Source organism: Mastomys coucha, unplaced genomic scaffold (assembly GCF_008632895.1).
Source record: "Mastomys coucha isolate ucsf_1 unplaced genomic scaffold, UCSF_Mcou_1 pScaffold22, whole genome shotgun sequence".
In the NCBI taxonomy this organism is placed as follows: Eukaryota; Metazoa; Chordata; class Mammalia; order Rodentia; family Muridae; genus Mastomys; species Mastomys coucha.
In genome coordinates, this window is record NW_022196905.1 from 231,300,761 (window position 1) to 231,320,122 (window position 19,362).

Consider the following 19,362-nt stretch of genomic DNA (forward strand, 5'->3'; position numbering starts at 1 on the left):
CCATTAGCACTTGCTGCTTGCTTTACTTCCTTCACATTTTTAATCACAAATGCATGCACAATTAGGGCTCAATGGAGAGGTATGCAGCATCTATATTCTATTTAGAAAAACTACCCCACTGCAACAGCCCCTTCCCCCACTTGACAAAAACTCAACTCAGACCCTGCATAGCCAGTGTGACTTAGACCATTTGACGAGAACTAGGCACCTCCTTCTTGGTATGTTCATGATATATGTTGTTGGGATCAAAAGAAAAAGGGAAAAACAAACACAAAACCCATGACTATTTAATTGGACTTGGTGGGAGGATTTGTTAAAAATATTATTTCTTTTATTTTTTGAGATTTTAATATCTCATAATCTCCTCCTTTACATTCCTCCCTCCAGACCCTCCCATATAACCTTTCTTCCTTCCTTCTTTCCTTCCTTCCTTCCTTCCTTCCTTTCTTTTTTATTCATGGCTTCTCCTTTCATTGATTTTTGGGGTGTGTGTGTGTGTGTGTGTGTGTGTGTGTGTGCACACGCATATGCATATGCATGTGTGCATACATGTGTGTGTATGTACAGACATAATGCAGATACTCGGTCTTTATAATGTTATTTGTATGTGCGTTTTCAGGGCTGGCTCTTTGGTGATGGTGAACCAGTTGGTGTGTTCTTCCCTGGGGAAGTCTGTTTGCCCCCCTTGCAGCATTCCGTAGTTTGTAGCGAATTTTCTTAATTACAGATTGATGTGGGAGGGTTCAGCCCACAGTGGCTGGTGTTACCTCTGGGTTGGTGGTCCTGGGAGCTGTAAGAAAACAGGCTGAGCAAGCCAGGAGGAGCAAGCCAGTAAGCAGCACCCTCTGTAGTATTTGCATCAGCTCCTGCCTTCAGGTTCCTGTCTTGCTTGAGTTTCTGTCCTGACTTCCTTCAGTGACACACTGTTTCCTGGAAATATAAATGAAATAAACCCTTTCTTCCCCAAGTTTTGTTCATGATGTTCTATCCCAACAATAGAAATCCTAACTAAGGCCAGATTTTGTATCCCTTCCCCATAAACACAAATGCGTTACTTCACACCAAAATAAAATTTGTGTTCCAAATAGGATAAATATTTACGGAAACATTTTTGCTATTGAGAATACTTGGGTGTGCTCATTTCATTTAGTTTCTAAACCAGCTACAAATTTTGTTTTGATTTTTTTCCCCACAATGTTAAAGCAAATTTTGTAACTATATGCTGGTTGATGTTTAAAAACAAGGAAATAAATATTAGAACTAGAAAGAGTTTGTGCCATGTTTCTTGGTTTCCCAAAGTATACCTAAAAGTGAAGAAGAGATTTATTCAAAATCAGCTCTTTTCCTGCATCGTAATTGGGGTAAGTGATGGCTTCTCAGGAAGAGGAAGAGAACTGGTCACTCCGCCCCTGAGCTCCTTGTCCTCATATATAAAATGGATAGTAAAATTACTGCTTTATCTTCCACAGAGTTTTTATTCTAATGAGAGTTAAGTGGGAAAGTAGGCAATAAAAGCACCTGAAAATGTGCCCGTGCCGGCTCGTGGCAGCTCCCAGGAGGCTGAGCCTCGAGTGCATGCTGAGACCTGTGTTACAACATAAAAGGCAGAAAGCAGAGATGGGCACAGCGCTTGCTCTCCCCACCAAGTGTCTTGTAGGCCCTAAAGTCACATTATCTAGCGTTGTGCTCACAGCAATCCTGAGGTGGGGAAGGCAACAGACCCTGTTACTGAGCAGTTTCCCCAAATTCATATGACAAGTGAGTGACAGTGTGGGACTCAGCCTGCATTTCCTGTTAACAGACCCTACACTACTACTAATATACTACTAATAATGTGTTGCCTTTCTGTTTAGAACACCAAATACAAATTTTCAGCTCTATAGACAGACAGAAGGAACTTCAGTGGGCAAGTAGAAAAACAGAAGAGGAGAATCTGAGGGCTCACTCACTCCTTTCTGGGCACCATGGCCTGCTCACCAGCTCAGGAGTAGTGGAAAACCATGAGCGTTTCATTGAATGGTTTTTTTTTTTTCCTTACTGCCTGTAGAGCTTTGGACATACCAGTAACGGATCACACCTACGAAGACTGCAGACTGATGATCTCAGCTGGGCAGCTCACATTGCCTATGGAGGCCGGGCTGGTAGAATTTACTAAGATTAGCCGGAAACTGCAGTAAGTGCATTTTTAAATCCCTAAACCCTCAGAAATGTTCAAAAGTGGGAAATCCCATCTCTGTTTTTTCTTACTTTATCATTGTTCAGTTCTAGTTCTATTGGGGGCGTGGGTAGCTCTACTTCTATGGGGTGCTTAGCCGGAAAGCCAGAATGGTGAATTTATCTTCTATTTTTTTTAAGTCTTTTTTTTTTTTTTTTTTTTTTTTTTTTTTTTTTTTTTTGTTTTTTTTTTTTTTTTTTTTTTTATCAAGCATAATTGACACAGTGGTGTCTGCATGAGCTGCTCATGGTAAGAAGCAAGAGTTATCCATATGTATGTACATATAGATCATGCTGGTGCCCCAGAGCAGCTGGTGAGTGCAGACTATACCATGGATGGCACTGGTGTGCACTGCTCAGAACGCCACATGGGAAAAACTGACCCAGACAACTCGATCACTTAAAATACCTGCCCTACGTCTGCTTTTTAAAAAGGTGTGTGGCATACACATTCATGCCACAATCCATGTGTAGAGGTCAGAAGACAACTTGCAAACTCAATTGTCTCTTTCTACCATGATTTCCAGGACAGAGATTAAATTCAGGTCAGCAGACTTGATGCCAAATCACCTTTTCCTGATGGCTCATGTGGGCAATAGCCTTCTTGCCTTCACATACTCTTGTTGTTATTGTTGTTGTTGTTGTTATTGCTAGGGGAATAAAAACTTCCCCTTGTCTGTTTGTGATCTAATTTGAATCATTTGGTATAAGTAATTTAGCTATTCGGTGTAAAAGGTGTGACCCTCGCATACCTCTTTAATTAGAGTTTATTCTATTCTTATCTTTACTAGGAATTTATAGAATTTATTGACTGCAATATCTTATTAGTGTCATATTTAATAGCTGATAACAGAAGAAGTGTGTATAGCTTAGTGAATCACCCTGTTGTACCATTTTGTGAACTATGAACTATGAGCCTGAAAGTTTTTTGAAAGAAATACTTATAATCATAACAACTCAATAAGCAACGGTTGAGATTCCAGCTAATGTTAGGTTAAAATTTATGGATCACTTCCTTTTCCCCACTTTGCTCTTAGTGCCCTTTCTTTCTTCCCAATATTTGGTTTGGTTTTTTGTTTTGTTTTTTTGGTTTTTTTTTTTGTCACTTATACTGACAGACTTAAAAATTAAATGCTTGCATGTGTGTTAGGTATGTCCTCTCAAATGCTTATTCACTTCTGTTTTAAATTTAATGTAAAATATTTTCCCTTCCACAAATTGATAAAAATAACACTCATTAATGGTCTATGTGACTCAGAACTAATAATGAGCACTTACAATTCTTTATCTAGATTAGACTGGGATGGCATCCGGAAGCACTTGGATGAATATGCATCTATCGCAAGTGCCTCCAAAGGCGGCAGAATTGGAATCGAGGAGTTTGCAGAATACTTGAAGCTACCTGTTTCCGATGTCCTGAGACAACTTTTTGCACTCTTTGACAGGGTATGTTAAGATTTATCTTTAACATTTTATTCGGCCAGTCCCTACAGAATGCAAGGCAGATGCTGTCAAGCTTAACAGATCAGTGTGAGAAGAACTGATGTAATTTAATATCATGAATAGATTTTCCCCTTAGTAGGGATAATAAATACAGTTGTGAATACATATAGTGCAACATCAAGTAGTGCAGATTAATTTAGGTGTCTGCTCATCAGTAAAAACTGACTGTAGAGTCACACCTGCAGTGTAGCATTGGAAATGTCTGTGTAGTTGGGAAGACTTTTTAAAGGTATGTAGAATTGGTACATTGGCGACCTGGATGGTAGTGTACTGTCCTGAACATTTCTAGACTGCCCTCAAAATACATGAATACCAAATGGGCTTTATTTTTATATGAAATTGCCTGACAGCATTCAAATGACCTCTCTACCACCCTAAAATGTCAGCATGTGCAATGAGTTAACCGACTGGCCAATCAAGTTTCTTCAGGAGAAAAAGAAATTAAGATTTCAAATTTTCCTTTAAAAATTTATTTTAGTAGATGAAGTATTAGTATGAACTCTTTTGCCTGTAGCTCTGAGTTAACATATGTGTAGAAGACTGTAGCATTTAAGACAGACTAGTCTTAAATAGGATAGTCTAGAAATAAACAAATACTATAATTCTCTTGTAACTATTCATTTGTAGTTAAGCCTGCCTCCATCTTTAATCCCTTTTAATCATTAATCTTTGGTCCATCCCACTCATTATGAGTATTCAAGCTGCCATATAAATGGATTTGTATAGAATTAAAGTCCTAATTCAGCTGTTGTGTTGACTGTATTAATAAGTCATTCCCATTATTTCTCAATTGAGGAGGATTTGTGGTGTCCCATTGGGGCGTTTTAAACATGGCCTTCTACTTCAGGCCTCCGTGGTTCACACCCATACTGATTGTTCTCTGGATTTTAAGTTGTCTCACCAACCCTCATTTGTTTACAGGTAGTTTGTTCTTTTGTAGTTCAGTTGGGAGAGAGCTTAAAGGGTGCTTCCTCCCTCTGCTCAATTCTAGAATCCTCAGTTATCTATCAAAAAGATGTATTTCAACGAAATCATGCCGATGACAGATAGAGCAAGCTTCCCGACCCCTAGCTCTCTCTCCTCCCCACTTCTCCAGCATGGTCATCTTTCTAGCGGTTTGTTTTATGATCTTGTAGAATCAACTAGTCTTTAACATGATATAGGTCGATCACCCACCATTTTTCTGTAGGTAGTTCCTATGCATCTCTTTCTATGCTTGCTACAATATTCAAATAGCATGCCCTCTTACATGAAATAGCATATTAATGCCATGGTGTGCTTAAAGCACAATGGTGATTTATGGTGAGGAAGAAAAATTTATTAGATGTAAGTATGCAAATTAGAGGTGCTTTTCACTTTATAGCCACTGTTTTTGTTCTGTTACTTTTTAAAACTTATTCATTTCTCTTATCATAAGCCCCCAGCTGCATCCTCCTATTCCTGACTCATTGCTCACTCCCCTCTTCCCAGCTGCATCCTCCTACCCCCCACTTGAGGCTCACTCCCTTCTTTCCAAGATCTGCTCCTTCTACTCCCTTTCTCTTCTGAAAAGAGCAGGCCTTCCGGTAACATCAACTAAACAAAGCATGACAGAATACAACAAGACTAGGAACAAACCCTCATATCAAGGCTGGATTAAGAAACCCAGTAGGAGGTCAAGGTCACAAGAGTAAGCGAAGGAGTCAGAGACACCAAGTCTCCCACTACTAGGGGTCCCACAAAACCCCAGACTAAACAACCACCAAGTGTATGTAGGGTCCTAGCGCAGACCCATGCAGGCTCCATGGTTGCCGCTTCAGCCTCTGTGAGCCTCTGTGAGCCCTGCTTAGTTGATTCTATCGGCCATAGTTTCCTGCTGTCTTTGACCCTTCCAGTTCCTACAATCATTTCTCGCTCTCTTCTGTGGGGTTCCCCGAGTCACTTAATGTTTGGGTGTGGCTCTCTGCATCTGTTCTCATCAGCATACCAGGATATTGTTAGGAATCATTTTATAGACGTGTGTGTGTGTGTGTGTGTGTGTGTGTGTGTGTGTGTGTGTGTGTGTGCCTGTCTTGGGGCTCGGGCTCCCTCTCATGGAATGGGCCTCACATTAGACCAGTCATTGGTTGGCCACTCTCACAAGCTCTGAAGCTCTTTGACATTTCTATACCAACTTTCTTGCATTAGGCCTCAAAACCCACACAAGTGATTTCCAGTGAAGTTTCTCTAGTCACCATGTTGACAGAAAGGGATATGGCAGCATGGACATCCAAACAAAGAAAGGAGATGAGGAAACAAGGACAAATGGGGGCCATTGCAGCACACGTTTAACATCTTCAGAACCTCCTCATCAGCATTAAGTAGTATTTGTAGAACTTGCTTTGTGCTTCAGATGTCAAACTACCTTAGCTGGCAGTTTCAGGAATGTTCCAGCTTCTGATTGGTGACACCTGTCAACAGAGGCGTTTCTATATCACATTTAAGTACAGGAAGATTCAGGAGTGAGAAAGGGAGCTAAACACGGGGCTTATAATAATTGCCAGTCAGACAGATTGAGTCACTCTGACTGAGAGAAGACAGTTGGCTCTAGGCACAGTGATACCAGTGAGAACTGTAGCCCATTTTACCAACTACCTTTCTCCATGGACTGTTTCAATAGGTTTTATGTTTATTCTTTTTTTGCCTGTTTTATAAGTATTGGTGTTGGTTTTGTTCTGTGGTGTGGAATACACAGTGTTACTAATGCAAACACAAGTTTTTCCTCCTTGGCTCCTTAAGTAGTGTATGCGTTTGATTTGACCTTACCTGTTCGTGGATTCTGCATGTGCGCTTGTATTGTTTACCCTGACTGAACAGTGTAACGTGAAAGTTTCCTGGTTAGCCTGCCTGCCTTTGCTTTGTGAAACATTCCCACCCTCCTCCTCTCGGTCTTTCTTGGTGCTGCAGACACTGATTTCTGATCTGCTCTTATTTTTATTTGTCTTACTTTTAGAAAATAAATTTAATTATTCGCAAAAACTCATTAGGACATGAGTGATTTTGGAAATCTGTAAGTTCATGACACAGTTTAGTAAAAAAATAATTCAAAATGTTAGTTTACATAGGATGATCTCAATTCTATACCAAAAATTAAAGGAAAATTATGGTAGGTCCCATAATTTGAGCCACATCCAGAATTAAAATGGACATGATGAAACATCCATGTAGTGATGAGCTACATGCCTTTAGGCTCATGCACAGCAATGCTATGAGAAGAGGACTTTTAAATTTGTATTCCCTAAAAAAATATACAGAATATTCTGTTTTCCTATACAGAAGTCTTGAAAGAAGAGGCAAAGACAGGAAAGGCTGGGCCAGGGTGCATCTGGTAGATGGTATGTGTACAGGGAGCTACAGACTAAATCAGAAATAGCACAGGTCCAGCTGTTGCTATCCCAGAGCTGGGGAAGGAATTCATAGAAACACATTTCACTCACCTTTGTAGCTATACATATTTCTTCCCTGTACTTGGCCTTCCAGGTGCTGGTCTTCTGCCTGCCACATATTGGAAAAGAAAATAGTGCAGAAAATTAGTGACTAATGTACTAAACAGCCTCTGTCCATCTGTCCATCTGCTCACCCCCATCTGTCTCCACCCTTCTCCTATGTTTTTCATGCAGCTGCATGTCTGTGCCTGTGAAGATTTTCTTTGTTAAGTACTGAGTTATGTAATCGCTGCCACACCTTGTGCACACACTCACACATGCCAGACCTGTTTCCTTGGTCTCGTGAGAGGATTGGGCTGGAACTGTTCATTAGGAGAGCAAGGAGATGCAACAACTTCAGGTCTATTGCTCTCAGGAGTTGCTGGAGTAATTTCAGAGCTTAGTGGGGGCTGGGTGTTCCTATTGATCTTATAGGAGCTGTGCATTCTTGTATGAAAACGCCCACAACTCTCTATGGGCACTTTCTCTCTTTTCCTTTCTCTGTGTTCCCTAAGCCCCATGCATTTGTTAAGATTTGAGAGGTGGAGAAACCTGACTCTATTGCTTTACTCTTTCCTCCCAGCTCCATTCTCAACTAGTCCACCAAAGCTGCATAATTATTTCTACCAATTTGCCTTAAAAATGCTATTACTTGTATGTTCAACTCAATACTCGGATATTTGATTGTAGACAACATAAAGGTTCCAAATGTGACAAGCCATTGTTTACTAGTTGGGAATTAATTTCTTTTGGCAAGATCCTGTGTCTGTGAGTGACAAAAGCAAAGGACTCTTTTTGTCTTTGGGTTTAATTTCACTTGTTTACACCTAAAAATATTTACTGAATCCTTCATATCAAAGACTAAGTGGGAAATTTGTTGAATGTTCAGATAAGTCAGAGATAATGGTTTATAGTAATAATTCAAATTAAGTGCTAAATTATTTGCCAGCACATTTGAAGGAATTTTAATGCCACCTAAATCAGGAACAGTTATGGGCAGACATTTCTATAGTGACAACAGTGTCTTGCCAGGACCATAACAACAGTGTTTACTTCATCCTTTACATGCCCCTCTTATTAATCTCCTTGTAGAGTTTAAATTCCTTCCTTCCTTCCTTCCTTCCTTCCTTCCTTCCTTCCTTCCTTCCTTTCTCCCTTCCTTCCTTCCTTCTTTTGTTCTTCCCTCCTTCCTTCCTTTCTTCTCTCCCCTCTCTCCTTCCCTCCTTCTTCCCCTCCCTCCTTCCCTCCCTCCCTCCTTTTGTCCCTCCTACCCTCCTTCTCTCTCTCCCTTCTCCCTCCCTCCTTCCTTTCATTTTATATGTAAGGGTGTTTTGCTTGCATGTATGTCCTTGTCCCACTTGTATATTGCATGTACCCAGAGGCCAGAAGAGGGCATCAGATCCCCTGGAACAAGAGCTATGAACCACCTTGTGGGTGCTAGGAATTAAACCAGGGTCCTCTAGAAGAGCAGCCAGTGCTCTTAACCTCTGAGCCTTCCCTCCAGTCCTCTTCCCCTGGTGTGAAGTAGGAGTATATCAACCATTTTCACGGACACAAGGAAAAGAATGAGAACTTGATTTCTAGTCCCTTGGGTATAGTCTGACATGAGCTCAGAATCTAATTAACCAATACTGTTCTCCTCACAGACCAATGACTAGTCAGTCTTAGATGGTTACTGTTTTCCGTCTTTTAAAAAAAATTGCAAGTGTCATATTCCATTTCTGCTGTTTAGTACAGAGTTCTTCTGGTAGCAGTATACTTGTTTGCTTGAGTCTTACACAGGAAGGGACTGTGTATACTTGAGAACTCTGGCAACCCGGACTTTGTGGCTATTGTAAAGTTCTGTAGGTCTTTTATTATTGTTTCCTTTCTGCAGAATGAATGTGTTTCTTTATCCCAGGCTCTTCCTGTCTGCCCTGTTCTTCTTATGAGTCCAAGTATAAGTTTTGTGTGCCAATAATAACAAACATTCTGGCTTATAACTCTTGCTGTTAGAGGCAAAGTGCTATCATACAGGGATCTCACTCCTGATGAAAGTTTGAACACTTAGTCGGCACCTTAATTGGCTGTGGAGAGATGAGGACATTACCATGTTTTTAATTTCCATGTCAGTTTTGAGTCAATAATAAAGTATTGGATAGTTCCTGGGAGAAGAGCTCATCTTGAGTTCAAGTCCATCTATCCAGTCTTTGCTCTAGGAAACTCACTTCATAATTTACATGGCATCACTAGAAGAAAAAGGCTAAAACTTCTGGGTGGGGTAAGTGAATTTTTCTACTCAATTGTCTTGAAAGTTTGGCAGTTCTGTGTGTCTGAATATTTCCTTCTAGTTCTTAGGCTGATTTAGCCCTCTCATTCCATCTATAAATATGTATCTACGTGTAAGAATTATATTCTTTATCTTCGTAGTTCGTGGGTATCTGGGAGGTTAGTATCTGGAACAGAAAGGGGCTGCAACCTTCTATACTTCCTCACTGCAGCAAGTGGGCGGTTTGGCCTCCTGTGTGTGCAGAGGGAAGTAAAACAGGCTTTGCAAAGAAAAGGCTGTGTTCTACCCATTTCATCCCCACTCTGGAAAGGGTGAGAGTCCAGCATAAGGGACAGTCTGATACAGTTTCCATGGACTCCAGAAAGGCTTTTTGATTTTACCCAGCATGGCATTCTGATTACACAGGATTGTCAAATTCAGAATGTCTGCTCCACATCATGTTGCAGGAGCGAAAGCCACGCCTGCCAGAAAGACCTTAGATGGCGGCTGGGAGCCCTCAGTTAGTGTAGGCTGTCCCTCTCTGTGATGTTTAAATCCTACCTAGAGATGTAATGCACCTAGTAGGTTGTAGTTAGGAATACTTTTGAAAATGAGTCAATGTATAGACATAGGGTTAGGAATAATGAGATGTAATATGTCTTTCACATCAATAGAACCAGGTTCAAGGTAGGTGTGTGTGTGTGTGTGTGTGTGTGTGTGTGTGTGTGTGTCATAATGAGGTGTAGTTACCACAAGAAACTGAACTCAGGAATGATGCTGCTGTTACATGCCACATGAAAATCCAAATGAATTCAACTATAGGACCTGATACCTTTGCTATCAAATTAATTTCCCATCCTCTTCATTTTGCTGTAAGCTGCTAGCCAAGAGAGGAAGTTCTACCTCATGGCCACAGAGCTGGCTAATTGCACCACAGAGACTAAAAGTATTTGTGGCCTTTCTGCTGTAAACTGTTCCTGTGGATTTACAAATGATGTTAATTCACTTATTTCAAGAACACAAGTCACTCCAGTTTCCCCTCAATTGATTTACAAGATTAGGCAGCCATCACCATCAACTGGTTTTAGCACACTTCACTCAGCCTCATGTGATTCCTTCTGTCATTCATTGTGTAATTCTTTATTCTATGCCTTCCCTTCTAGAACCCAGGCTGCCATTAATCTGCTTCATGCCTTTCTGGACATTTCACATAATTCAAATGTCATGATGCCTAGTTCCCTGTGTCTGGCTTTAGTTCACATGCTTTGAGATGTATCCAGTTAGTGTGCATCAGTGATTAATTCATGTTGTTTATAGTATTTCTTTATAGCAAATATTCATTCAGCAGTTGGTAGATATTCAAGTTGTTTTTACACTTTGTACAAATGGAAATAATATTGCTAACGGTGTTCATGTATCATTGTCTGTCTCTTACGTTAGTAACTCTTCCTCCTCCACCCCAGATTGGGACATATTCCATTAGGTGTGACCTGTTATCCTTTCCCTGTAGGCTTCAGCTACGGTGTTTCCTCCTGGATTCAGGTTGTTATAAATGCTCTAGTAAATAACCATAGAGGATTTAATGGTCCAGCGAAGAAAAGACTTACTCATCTAATAACAGCATTTTAGCTATCATGATTTATAATAAACTGTTAACCAGGTATCCTCTTTCATTACAGCAAAGAAATGAGAGGAATTTAAAACATAGCAAAATAATAAAACAATGTATCAGATGAGGCACGTAGTATATGATACTAAGTGCTTTCAAGTTACTTTGCAGCATTAAAAAATACCTAGAAAGATGCCTCAATGGTTAAGCGTACTGGCTGCTCTTCCAGGGGACCCAGGTTCGAGTCCCAGAATCCACAGGGTGGCAGGCAACTATAACTTCAGTGCCAGGAGATCTGACCACTTCTGGTCTCCATGAGCTCAGCATGCATGAGGTACAAAAGCATACATGCAGATAAAACACCCATACATGTAAAATAAAATACAAATAATTTTTAGAAAATCATACAAAACAAAGCCCATTTCTCTTAAAGACCCTTTCTCTTAAAGAGGCTTCTGTGAATGGAATTAAGTCAGTGTGAGACACAGTGAGCCCTGGGAATCTCTTAAAAGGAAAGTAGTGTTCTCTGGGTACTTCTCCTTACACAGCTAAGGACTACACTTTGTCTTTTGGTGTTCATAGAGCAATTTCATTGTGCCTGTGAGAAATAATGCCAGTCATTGGGTATGGCCAAGAGAGACAGGACATTGAGGACATTGTGCCCATGATCAAAGAAAGAAAGAAAGTTAGTTGGGTTTGGTGGCATATACCTGTAATCCCAGCATTCCAGAGCTGAAGCAGGAGCATTGCAATCTCAAGGCCCTCTTGGGCTATGCAGTGATTGTCAGCTGTGAGGAAGAGCTTGAGAGTCTCTACCTACCATTCTCTTCTCGATAGCCAGCCCATTCATTGTTGTAGAATTGTACAGTCCCTCCATTCTCTTCTCGGTAGCCAGCCCATTTGTTGTTGTAGAATTGTACAGTCCCACGGCGATTCTGCCTCTGTTCTCCTTTGACTTGACTTTGAGCTATGGGTGGCTCTGTAGGAACCCACAGGGTGGACCGTGTTACACAGCAGTCTAGAATCCCTTCCAGTCTAATTCTGATTCATTGCTCTCTCAGCGTTTTCACTCCTGTGAACTGACTCTGATCGCACTGTGCTGTTCGCTGCCTCTGGAGCATCCCCTGGCTCCCCTGTGCTTCTGCTGCACTGTCCTCGTGTATCATTGCACACTTGGAGAGCGACCACTTGTAGCCAGGCGTATGCATTATCTTTCTGCAGTAGATGCTCCCTTTCTTTAGACTCAGCAGAATTCATCACTCTCCTTTGGCAACTATGCTAGCTTGGTAATGCAGTATAAAACACATTACCTGCATGATCTGGAGTAGTGCCAACTTTTCTGAGTTTTTCTCTTTCTGGAATATGTTTTTTATGTCTTCTGGGGGACTTTTATGAAACCTTAACACCAAATTATGATCTATGAAACTATAATGGTTTAGTATTAACAATAGAAATATACAAATGGACACAAGGTTATACTTATGGTCAGTCCTTATGACCTTCTTGGTTTGGAGCACAGCAGTTCTGTTTTATTTACCTTTGTATCCTAACTACCTAGTCCATGTCCTAACATGTAAGAAGTTAGATCAAATCATTGGGAAGCAGGCAGGGAGGTAATCTTATTGTCATTTTTCAGTTTTGAAATAGAAATCTTCCTTCAAGAACATGTAATAAATTATCATGTATGTGTGAATGTGTGTGTGTGTGTATGCACATGTAGAAGCCAGAGGTTGATGTTAGTGTGTGTGTGTAAGTGTGTGTATGTGTGTGTATGTGAATATGTGTATGTATGTATATTTGAGTGTGTGCATGTGTGTGTATGTGTATGTGTGTGTATATGTGCTCACGCATGGGCATGTGTGTGCACACGTAAACACATGTACTTGGAAAGGTCAGAGGTTGATGTTGATGTCTTACTCAATTACTCTCTACTTTTTGAGACAATGAAACTCACTGATTTGGCCAGACTGCTTGGCCAGCAAGCTGAAGGATTCTATTGTTGCCACCTCCCCAGAGCTGTGTTACAGAGATGTGCTGTGGCACTTGGCTTTTTACACAACGTCTAGGGTCTAAGGCAAGCTCCCTGTGTTCACAAACACTTTACTAACTCGGCAATCTTCCCAGTCCTTACACAATATGATAATGTAACCATTCAGCCCTTGCTGTTTTTCTCTGAGCTTACCAATGGAACTTTCACAGCTCCACAGAGGACTTGGATTAGAATGCAGCATATCGGAGGTAGGATCTCTCAGAGGGTTGTCTGAGGCCAACCCATCACACACTGACTTCGAGAATGCTGGTTAAAACTCTGTGCCCAAATCTCACAAATGTCTCGTTGAAGAAAGACAGGTAAGGAAGCCAGGTAGACTAGTGGGAATGGTAGAAGAACTATAACCTATAAACTATAACTATAAACTATAACTTACAAAGATAGCAACTTACAAAGGTAAGCAAAGATAGTTTACGAGCAACCATACACTGCCCACCTGGATAACTTAGGCAATAGTGGAGAATTCTTAAAAATATGCAGCCTACCATGACTGAATGATGAAGACTCAGAAAGGCCTATAAAGACCTAAGGTCCTTTTTCTTTTAATGACCCAATGAACCTTTTTTATTAAAAATAAATAAATAAAAAAATAAAAAGCTTTTTTATTAAAAAAAGATTTGATTTGATTTGTAAGTCTGTATGTATGTGAGAGTGTGTGTGTGTGTGTGTGTGTGTGTGAGTGTGTATGTGTGAGTGTGTGTGTGTGTGTGTGTGTGTTTATGTGCCTACAGGGGCCAGAAAGGAGGATCAGATCCCCTGAAGCTAGAGTTAACAGAGATTATGAGTCACCTGATATGGGTGCCGGGAACAAAACTTAGTTCTCTGCAAGAGCAATACATGCTCTTAACTGCTGAGCCATCTCTCCAGCCCCAAAAATAAAAGTTTGGACCTAAGTCTGTAACTTCTTTACAAACAAAGGCCCAAGACTGTATGACTGTGCTGGTGAATTCCTTCAAACCTTTAAATAAGATTAATACCTAAGGCTGGAGAAATGGCTCAGTGGTAAAAGTGTGTTCTGCATAGGATGGATTCTCTTACAACACCCACAGCAGCCGCTCACGGCTGCCTGTGACTCTAGCGCTGGGGGATCTATAGAGACATATGCATATAGACTATGCTTTCTATAAGTGCCAGCCTCAGAAGGATGCCCAAAGTATTGATTACAGAGAAGACCTCCAGACTCGGGACTTCTCAGGGTAGCATCCAGAGACACTGATGGAAGAAGACCCTCTTCCAAGTTTTTCTTAAGAATTACGTCCTGGAAACCTTCCTAAAGGAATGGGATTATCCATTTCAAATGGCTAAGAATTCTTCAATTCTACCCTTACCATAACTATTCCTTGGTAAGAGGTTGATTTGAGCTACTTATCTCCTGTGAGGAAAATTCATGTCCTATTTTGGGTGCTAATAAAAATAAGAAAGCAATGCCATAGAAATATATAGTTCTACATTTCCTATTTAAGGTAGCACTCTAATGTGGACTCTCTAGAGATAATGGAAAAATAACTTCATCGAGGCCAGTTGAAAACGTGGCAGGTGCTAGGACCCAACGGGACTCAGCAACTTCGGTTGGAGGTGAAACATCACCTCTTGGGTGTGGTACCCTTTTAGACTGGTACAGAAAAGCCAGTTCTTCCACATGTGCCCTACTCTGGCTCTGCTGCTGCTCTGGCTAAACCATCTCCAGGATCTTAGCAGCATTCACACCTGCTCGCTAACCGGCAAGCATGTTTCTCGCAAAGGCGATCCTGGAAGGTGCAGATCGGGGACTTGGAGGGGCTCTTGGAGGCCTTCTTGGAGGAGGCGGTCAGGCAAGAGCAGGCGGGGGCAACATCGGGGGGATCATTGGAGGAATTGTCAATTTTATCAGCGAGGCTGCTGCAGCTCAATACACCCCAGAGCCACCTCCCCGACAGCAACATTTTACTGCTGTGGAGGCCTCAGAAAGTGAGGAAGTCCGGCGTTTTCGGCAGCAATTTACACAGCTGGCTGGACCCGACATGGAGGTGGGTGCTACTGACCTGATGAATATTCTCAACAAAGTCCTTTCTAAGCATAAGGAGCTGAAGACGGATGGCTTCAGCCTTGACACCTGCAGGAGCATTGTGTCTGTCATGGACAGTGACACCACAGGGAAACTTGGCTTTGAGGAATTTAAGTACTTATGGAACAACATCAAGAAATGGCAGTGTGTTTTCAAACAGTATGACAGCGACCATTCTGGCTTCCTCAGAAGCTCCCAGCTGCACGGGGCCATGCAGGCAGCAGGCTTCCAGCTCAATGAACAACTTTACCTAATGATTGTCCGTCGGTATGCTGACGAAGATGGCGGGATGGATTTTAACAACTTTATCAGCTGCCTGGTTCGCCTGGATGCCATGTTTCGAGCTTTCAAGACTCTGGACCGAGATAGGGATGGCCTGATTAAGGTATCCATCCGAGAATGGCTGCAGCTGACCATGTATTCCTGAAATGGATGCAGAGAGGTAGAGACCCTCCCTGGAGGACAGGACTGTAGGATGCCTTGCCATCTGAGCCACAGCTCAGGTCCCACCCACCAGCTACCATTTCCTGGTGGGCTCTTTTATAATGCCATATTCCTGACCATAGTCTACGCTTCACTGCTTAATTAAAACTAGTTTTGGACATAAAGTGTTCTGAGTGGTTTGTAGATCAGTTTTTTTGAGAGGACATATGGAGACATGTATGTATGATGGGCAGGTGTTGGTTGACGTTGAGGGGTTGTTCTGTATGGGTGAATGGATTTGCATTGCTTACAATCTGGGAATAAGTCAAGAAAGGGTCAGGAGGTAGATTATTTTGCTCTTCAGAAGCTGAGAGGGAAAGACTAAACGAAGTCTTCTCTACTGATGGTTTCACGTTTAGCCACATATTATGAAGAAGTACACTTCCCAGAGAACTTATTTTACTGTATAGGAATAGATTAAAAATATGAGCTTGAGCAATTTTGTGTCAGGGGTATCATTCTATAAAAAAATATAAAGCACCTGCCCAAGAGTCTACAGCCCTTCTTCTGATTTCCAGTAAAACAAACAGAGCGGTTCTCCCTCGGAGTGTTTGTGAAGAGTCGAGGACCTCGAGGAATACAAAGGTGTGCCTGTTGCTCTGCATCTTTGGTCACCTTACCATATCAAAATGATCATTCTTATGTTTACTTCATACAAACTCAGGCACACCCATCTGATGTTAGCCAGCTCTTGTCCTGTCTTGTCCTGCCTCTGAGTAAGGAAAATTCTTCTGCTTATCTTTGGAAACAACAGGCAGGGTAAGAAAAAAAAAAAAAAAAAAAAAAACTAGACAAAACACGTAATTAGCAGTCAGTGAAGTGGACGATGAAGCTGCACAGACAGCAGGTATCGCTGACTTTTATTACGGCTGAGGTTTCAAGCCTTGGCTGCTATCAAGTGTTGCAGGGAGAACCCTTTAGACTCCCACTCCAGATGAAGTGAGTCTCTTCAGAACCCTCTAAAGCTCCTCAGGTCATGCTAATGAGCTGCCACGCTGACAGTCCTAAGCGCCTTAGATTAGGGCTGTCTCCCAGTGTTTTTCAAATCTGTCCCAGCAGGAGGAGAGTCAGCGCTGCCTCTGCTCAGGAGAGGGGAAATAGAGTAGAGAGAACCTGCCAGCCTGTGGCTGAGTTAACCATGTCTTTCTGCTGCAGAGCCCTTAACCTGGCTTGATTATTTTGGTATAAGCTATTGGGTTCAGCCGAGCAAGCAAAGCCCAGGAATCCTGTATGTTGGAGCAGACTGCACAAGAGAGGCTCTGTTGCAAGCCTCTGTTCCCCCGTTCCCTGCCCTTCAGTACTTTGCACTGTCCTGTGTTTAAGTTCATTCCTTCTATCCTGGGGCCACTTTGGAGACTCCTTCTGAGATCAAAACTAAATTATTGTTCCTCCTTTAACTCATTTAAAAGAAAGATGTAACTATGGGAACAGAATGATGTAGCTGGCCTCTTAGGAGGTCTAGAGCTCCTGCCAGAAAGCCCCAGTGAGGCTGAGAGAGGTTGGCATTTGGACTCTGTGTGCACTGTCACTAGCATATGTAGCGTTTGTGAAATACCACCACACACGTAATTCTGAACTGAGCCAAGCACAAACATCACATCTGCTTTCTTCAAGGGCCTTGTCATTTCCCTTGGTCTGATAGTCTGCTTAGACTAACTGTGAGTATATAAGCATGAAGCTGCTGCCAGCAAGCCCACATTCATATCAGCCTCACTACGGTAGAGTAAACCCAGGAAAACATCAGGTGTGGGAGCAGGAGAGTAGCCAGGAAAGGGAACAAGCAGCCAAGAGGTCTGTCAGGACTCGGAATATTGCTCTCATTTGATCTACTTGTGCTTGTGGAAAGGACAAGGTAGAGACTGTGGTTTTGCTCCAATTTTCATCATAAATGTCTTATAAAACTTGAGGCTCTCAGTTCGAACCAGAAGTGGCATCAAGCATTTCCTTCATTCCTCCAGCTAAGGGAATTTCAAAAACCTCCTCTAACATGTGCACGCATACCATCCAGAAGCCACCTAAGTTTCTCTCCCACTGTCCTCCATATACCACCCAGAAGCCACCTAAGTTTCTCTCCCACTATCCTCCATATTCATAGATAATTTATGTAAATAACCCCAGTCACCAGTGTGGATACTAGAAAATTCAGTCCTAACTCTATGTTATCCCAAGTAGACAAATCTTTGGTTACTATATAGAACCAACAGTTAAAACAATGACTGAGTTTCTTAGTTTTCATTAAATATTTAACATTTAAACCCACACTTTCAAGGTTAGAGAATGTATTAATTTGCAACTTTAAAAAGAAAAAAAAGTACCATATTGTTGGGCACAGAAGCACATGTCTGTGATCTTCCCACTTGAAACAAAGGCCTGAGATCAGGAGTTGGAGTCAAGCCTTGACTATGAAGTTAGTGAGCTTTAGACCAGTCTCTGTTACCCGAGATCCTATCTGAATATTAAAGAATACAATCAAGGTAGTAAACAGAGAAAAGCAAGAACTTGTAAATTATATGACTTGCACTTCTGTGTGCAACTTTGTGTAACTTTGAAAATAAATGTATCTTGATTGTATCTGCTAAGTTCTATAATCTATAAAAGCATAGAAAGAAAATGTATGCTGTATATTTGAGAGTGAGAAACTTCCAGAAAAACATTCTTAATTTGTACCGTCGTCTCCAAGGTCACTCTAGGAATATATTTTAGTACTTCAAAGCTTCATCTGTGTAGCAAACCTGTACTGGATATGAGTTAATCTCGAAAATTGTCATAAATTACTATTTGATACATAATACTAAGTGTACAGAGATAGTTTAATTACAAGGAAAATTGGTAGTATTCTTTAAAAGGTGGTAGAAATATACTCTCAGTCAGAATAGCCAGGTAATTGGAACACTTCCTGACTGTTTGGATAACTGAGGTATTTCTCAGGAATCTAGTGTGTCATCATACGTGGTATCTTATTACAGACAAGTGGATTATATTTTATGGGGATGTTTTGCATGTTACTCTGAGAACATTGGTTATCTCTCAGTCACAAAGATGTTATCAGCACAACAAAGGTATTATAACACAACAAAGAGAAAAAAGTTCTTGGTAATTAATCCTCATAACACATATTCAAAATTGTATCCTTAAATGTTGCAAGACTAAAAACCTTATTTTAAAAAAATCTGATTCTAAATGGAAAAAAAAAAAGATAAACCTATGTTAAACAAATCAAGTAAGTTCTGAAACAGCCCAGAAGAACTGAAGAACTGAGGCCTGAGAATCAGGCCGTTTTTTCCTCCTAAGATTTTATTTTTATGTGCATGAATGTTTTTCGTGTGTGTGTGTGTGTGTGTGTGTGTGTGTGTGTGTGTGTGTGTCTATGTACTGTCTATGTACCATGCCTGCAGAGGCCAGAATAGAGCATTCAATCCCCTTGGACTGGAGTTACAAATAGTTATGAGCTGCCATGAGTGTGCTGGAAATCAAACCTGGGTCCTCAGTGAGGGAAGCAGGTTCTCTTAATAGCTGACTGCTTTTTCTAGGACCTTTCCTGGCTTTTAGAAGCCAGAGAGGTGAGGAGAAGGTGCTGGGTGACTGGACTCACTGAGACTCCTCCCACACTCTGTGCCTTTTTGAGCCTACTAACCCCCAGGAAAAGGGTGAAGGCCACAGATGGAGCTTATTCAAGCTTGGCCACGATTCTTTCTACAATGCCTCCATGTGACTCCTTGGCGCCAAGTCTGGACTATTCTTCAGCTCTGCTTGGCAAAGGATATGGAG

At 41.4% G+C, this 19,362-nt stretch overlaps 2 protein-coding genes across 3 annotated transcripts in view; both read left to right on the top strand.

The window, feature by feature from the left end:
- The window catches only part of Lpcat2 (lysophosphatidylcholine acyltransferase 2), a 63,332-nt gene that overhangs the window by 30,986 nt on the left and 12,984 nt on the right, over nt 1–19,362 (top strand). For both annotated transcript variants that reach the window (XM_031340859.1, XM_031340860.1), the window contains exons 10-11: nt 2,048–2,173; nt 3,507–3,660. In XM_031340859.1, coding sequence (XP_031196719.1) covers nt 2,048–2,173; nt 3,507–3,660 — 280 coding nt within the window. The remainder of the gene's footprint in view (nt 1–2,047; nt 2,174–3,506; nt 3,661–19,362) is intronic.
- On the top strand, nt 14,669–15,719 carry Capns2 (calpain small subunit 2). The gene has a single exon (XM_031340861.1). The coding sequence runs from the start codon at nt 14,795–14,797 to the stop codon at nt 15,536–15,538; it is 744 nt and encodes a 247-aa protein (XP_031196721.1). The 5' UTR covers nt 14,669–14,794; the 3' UTR covers nt 15,539–15,719.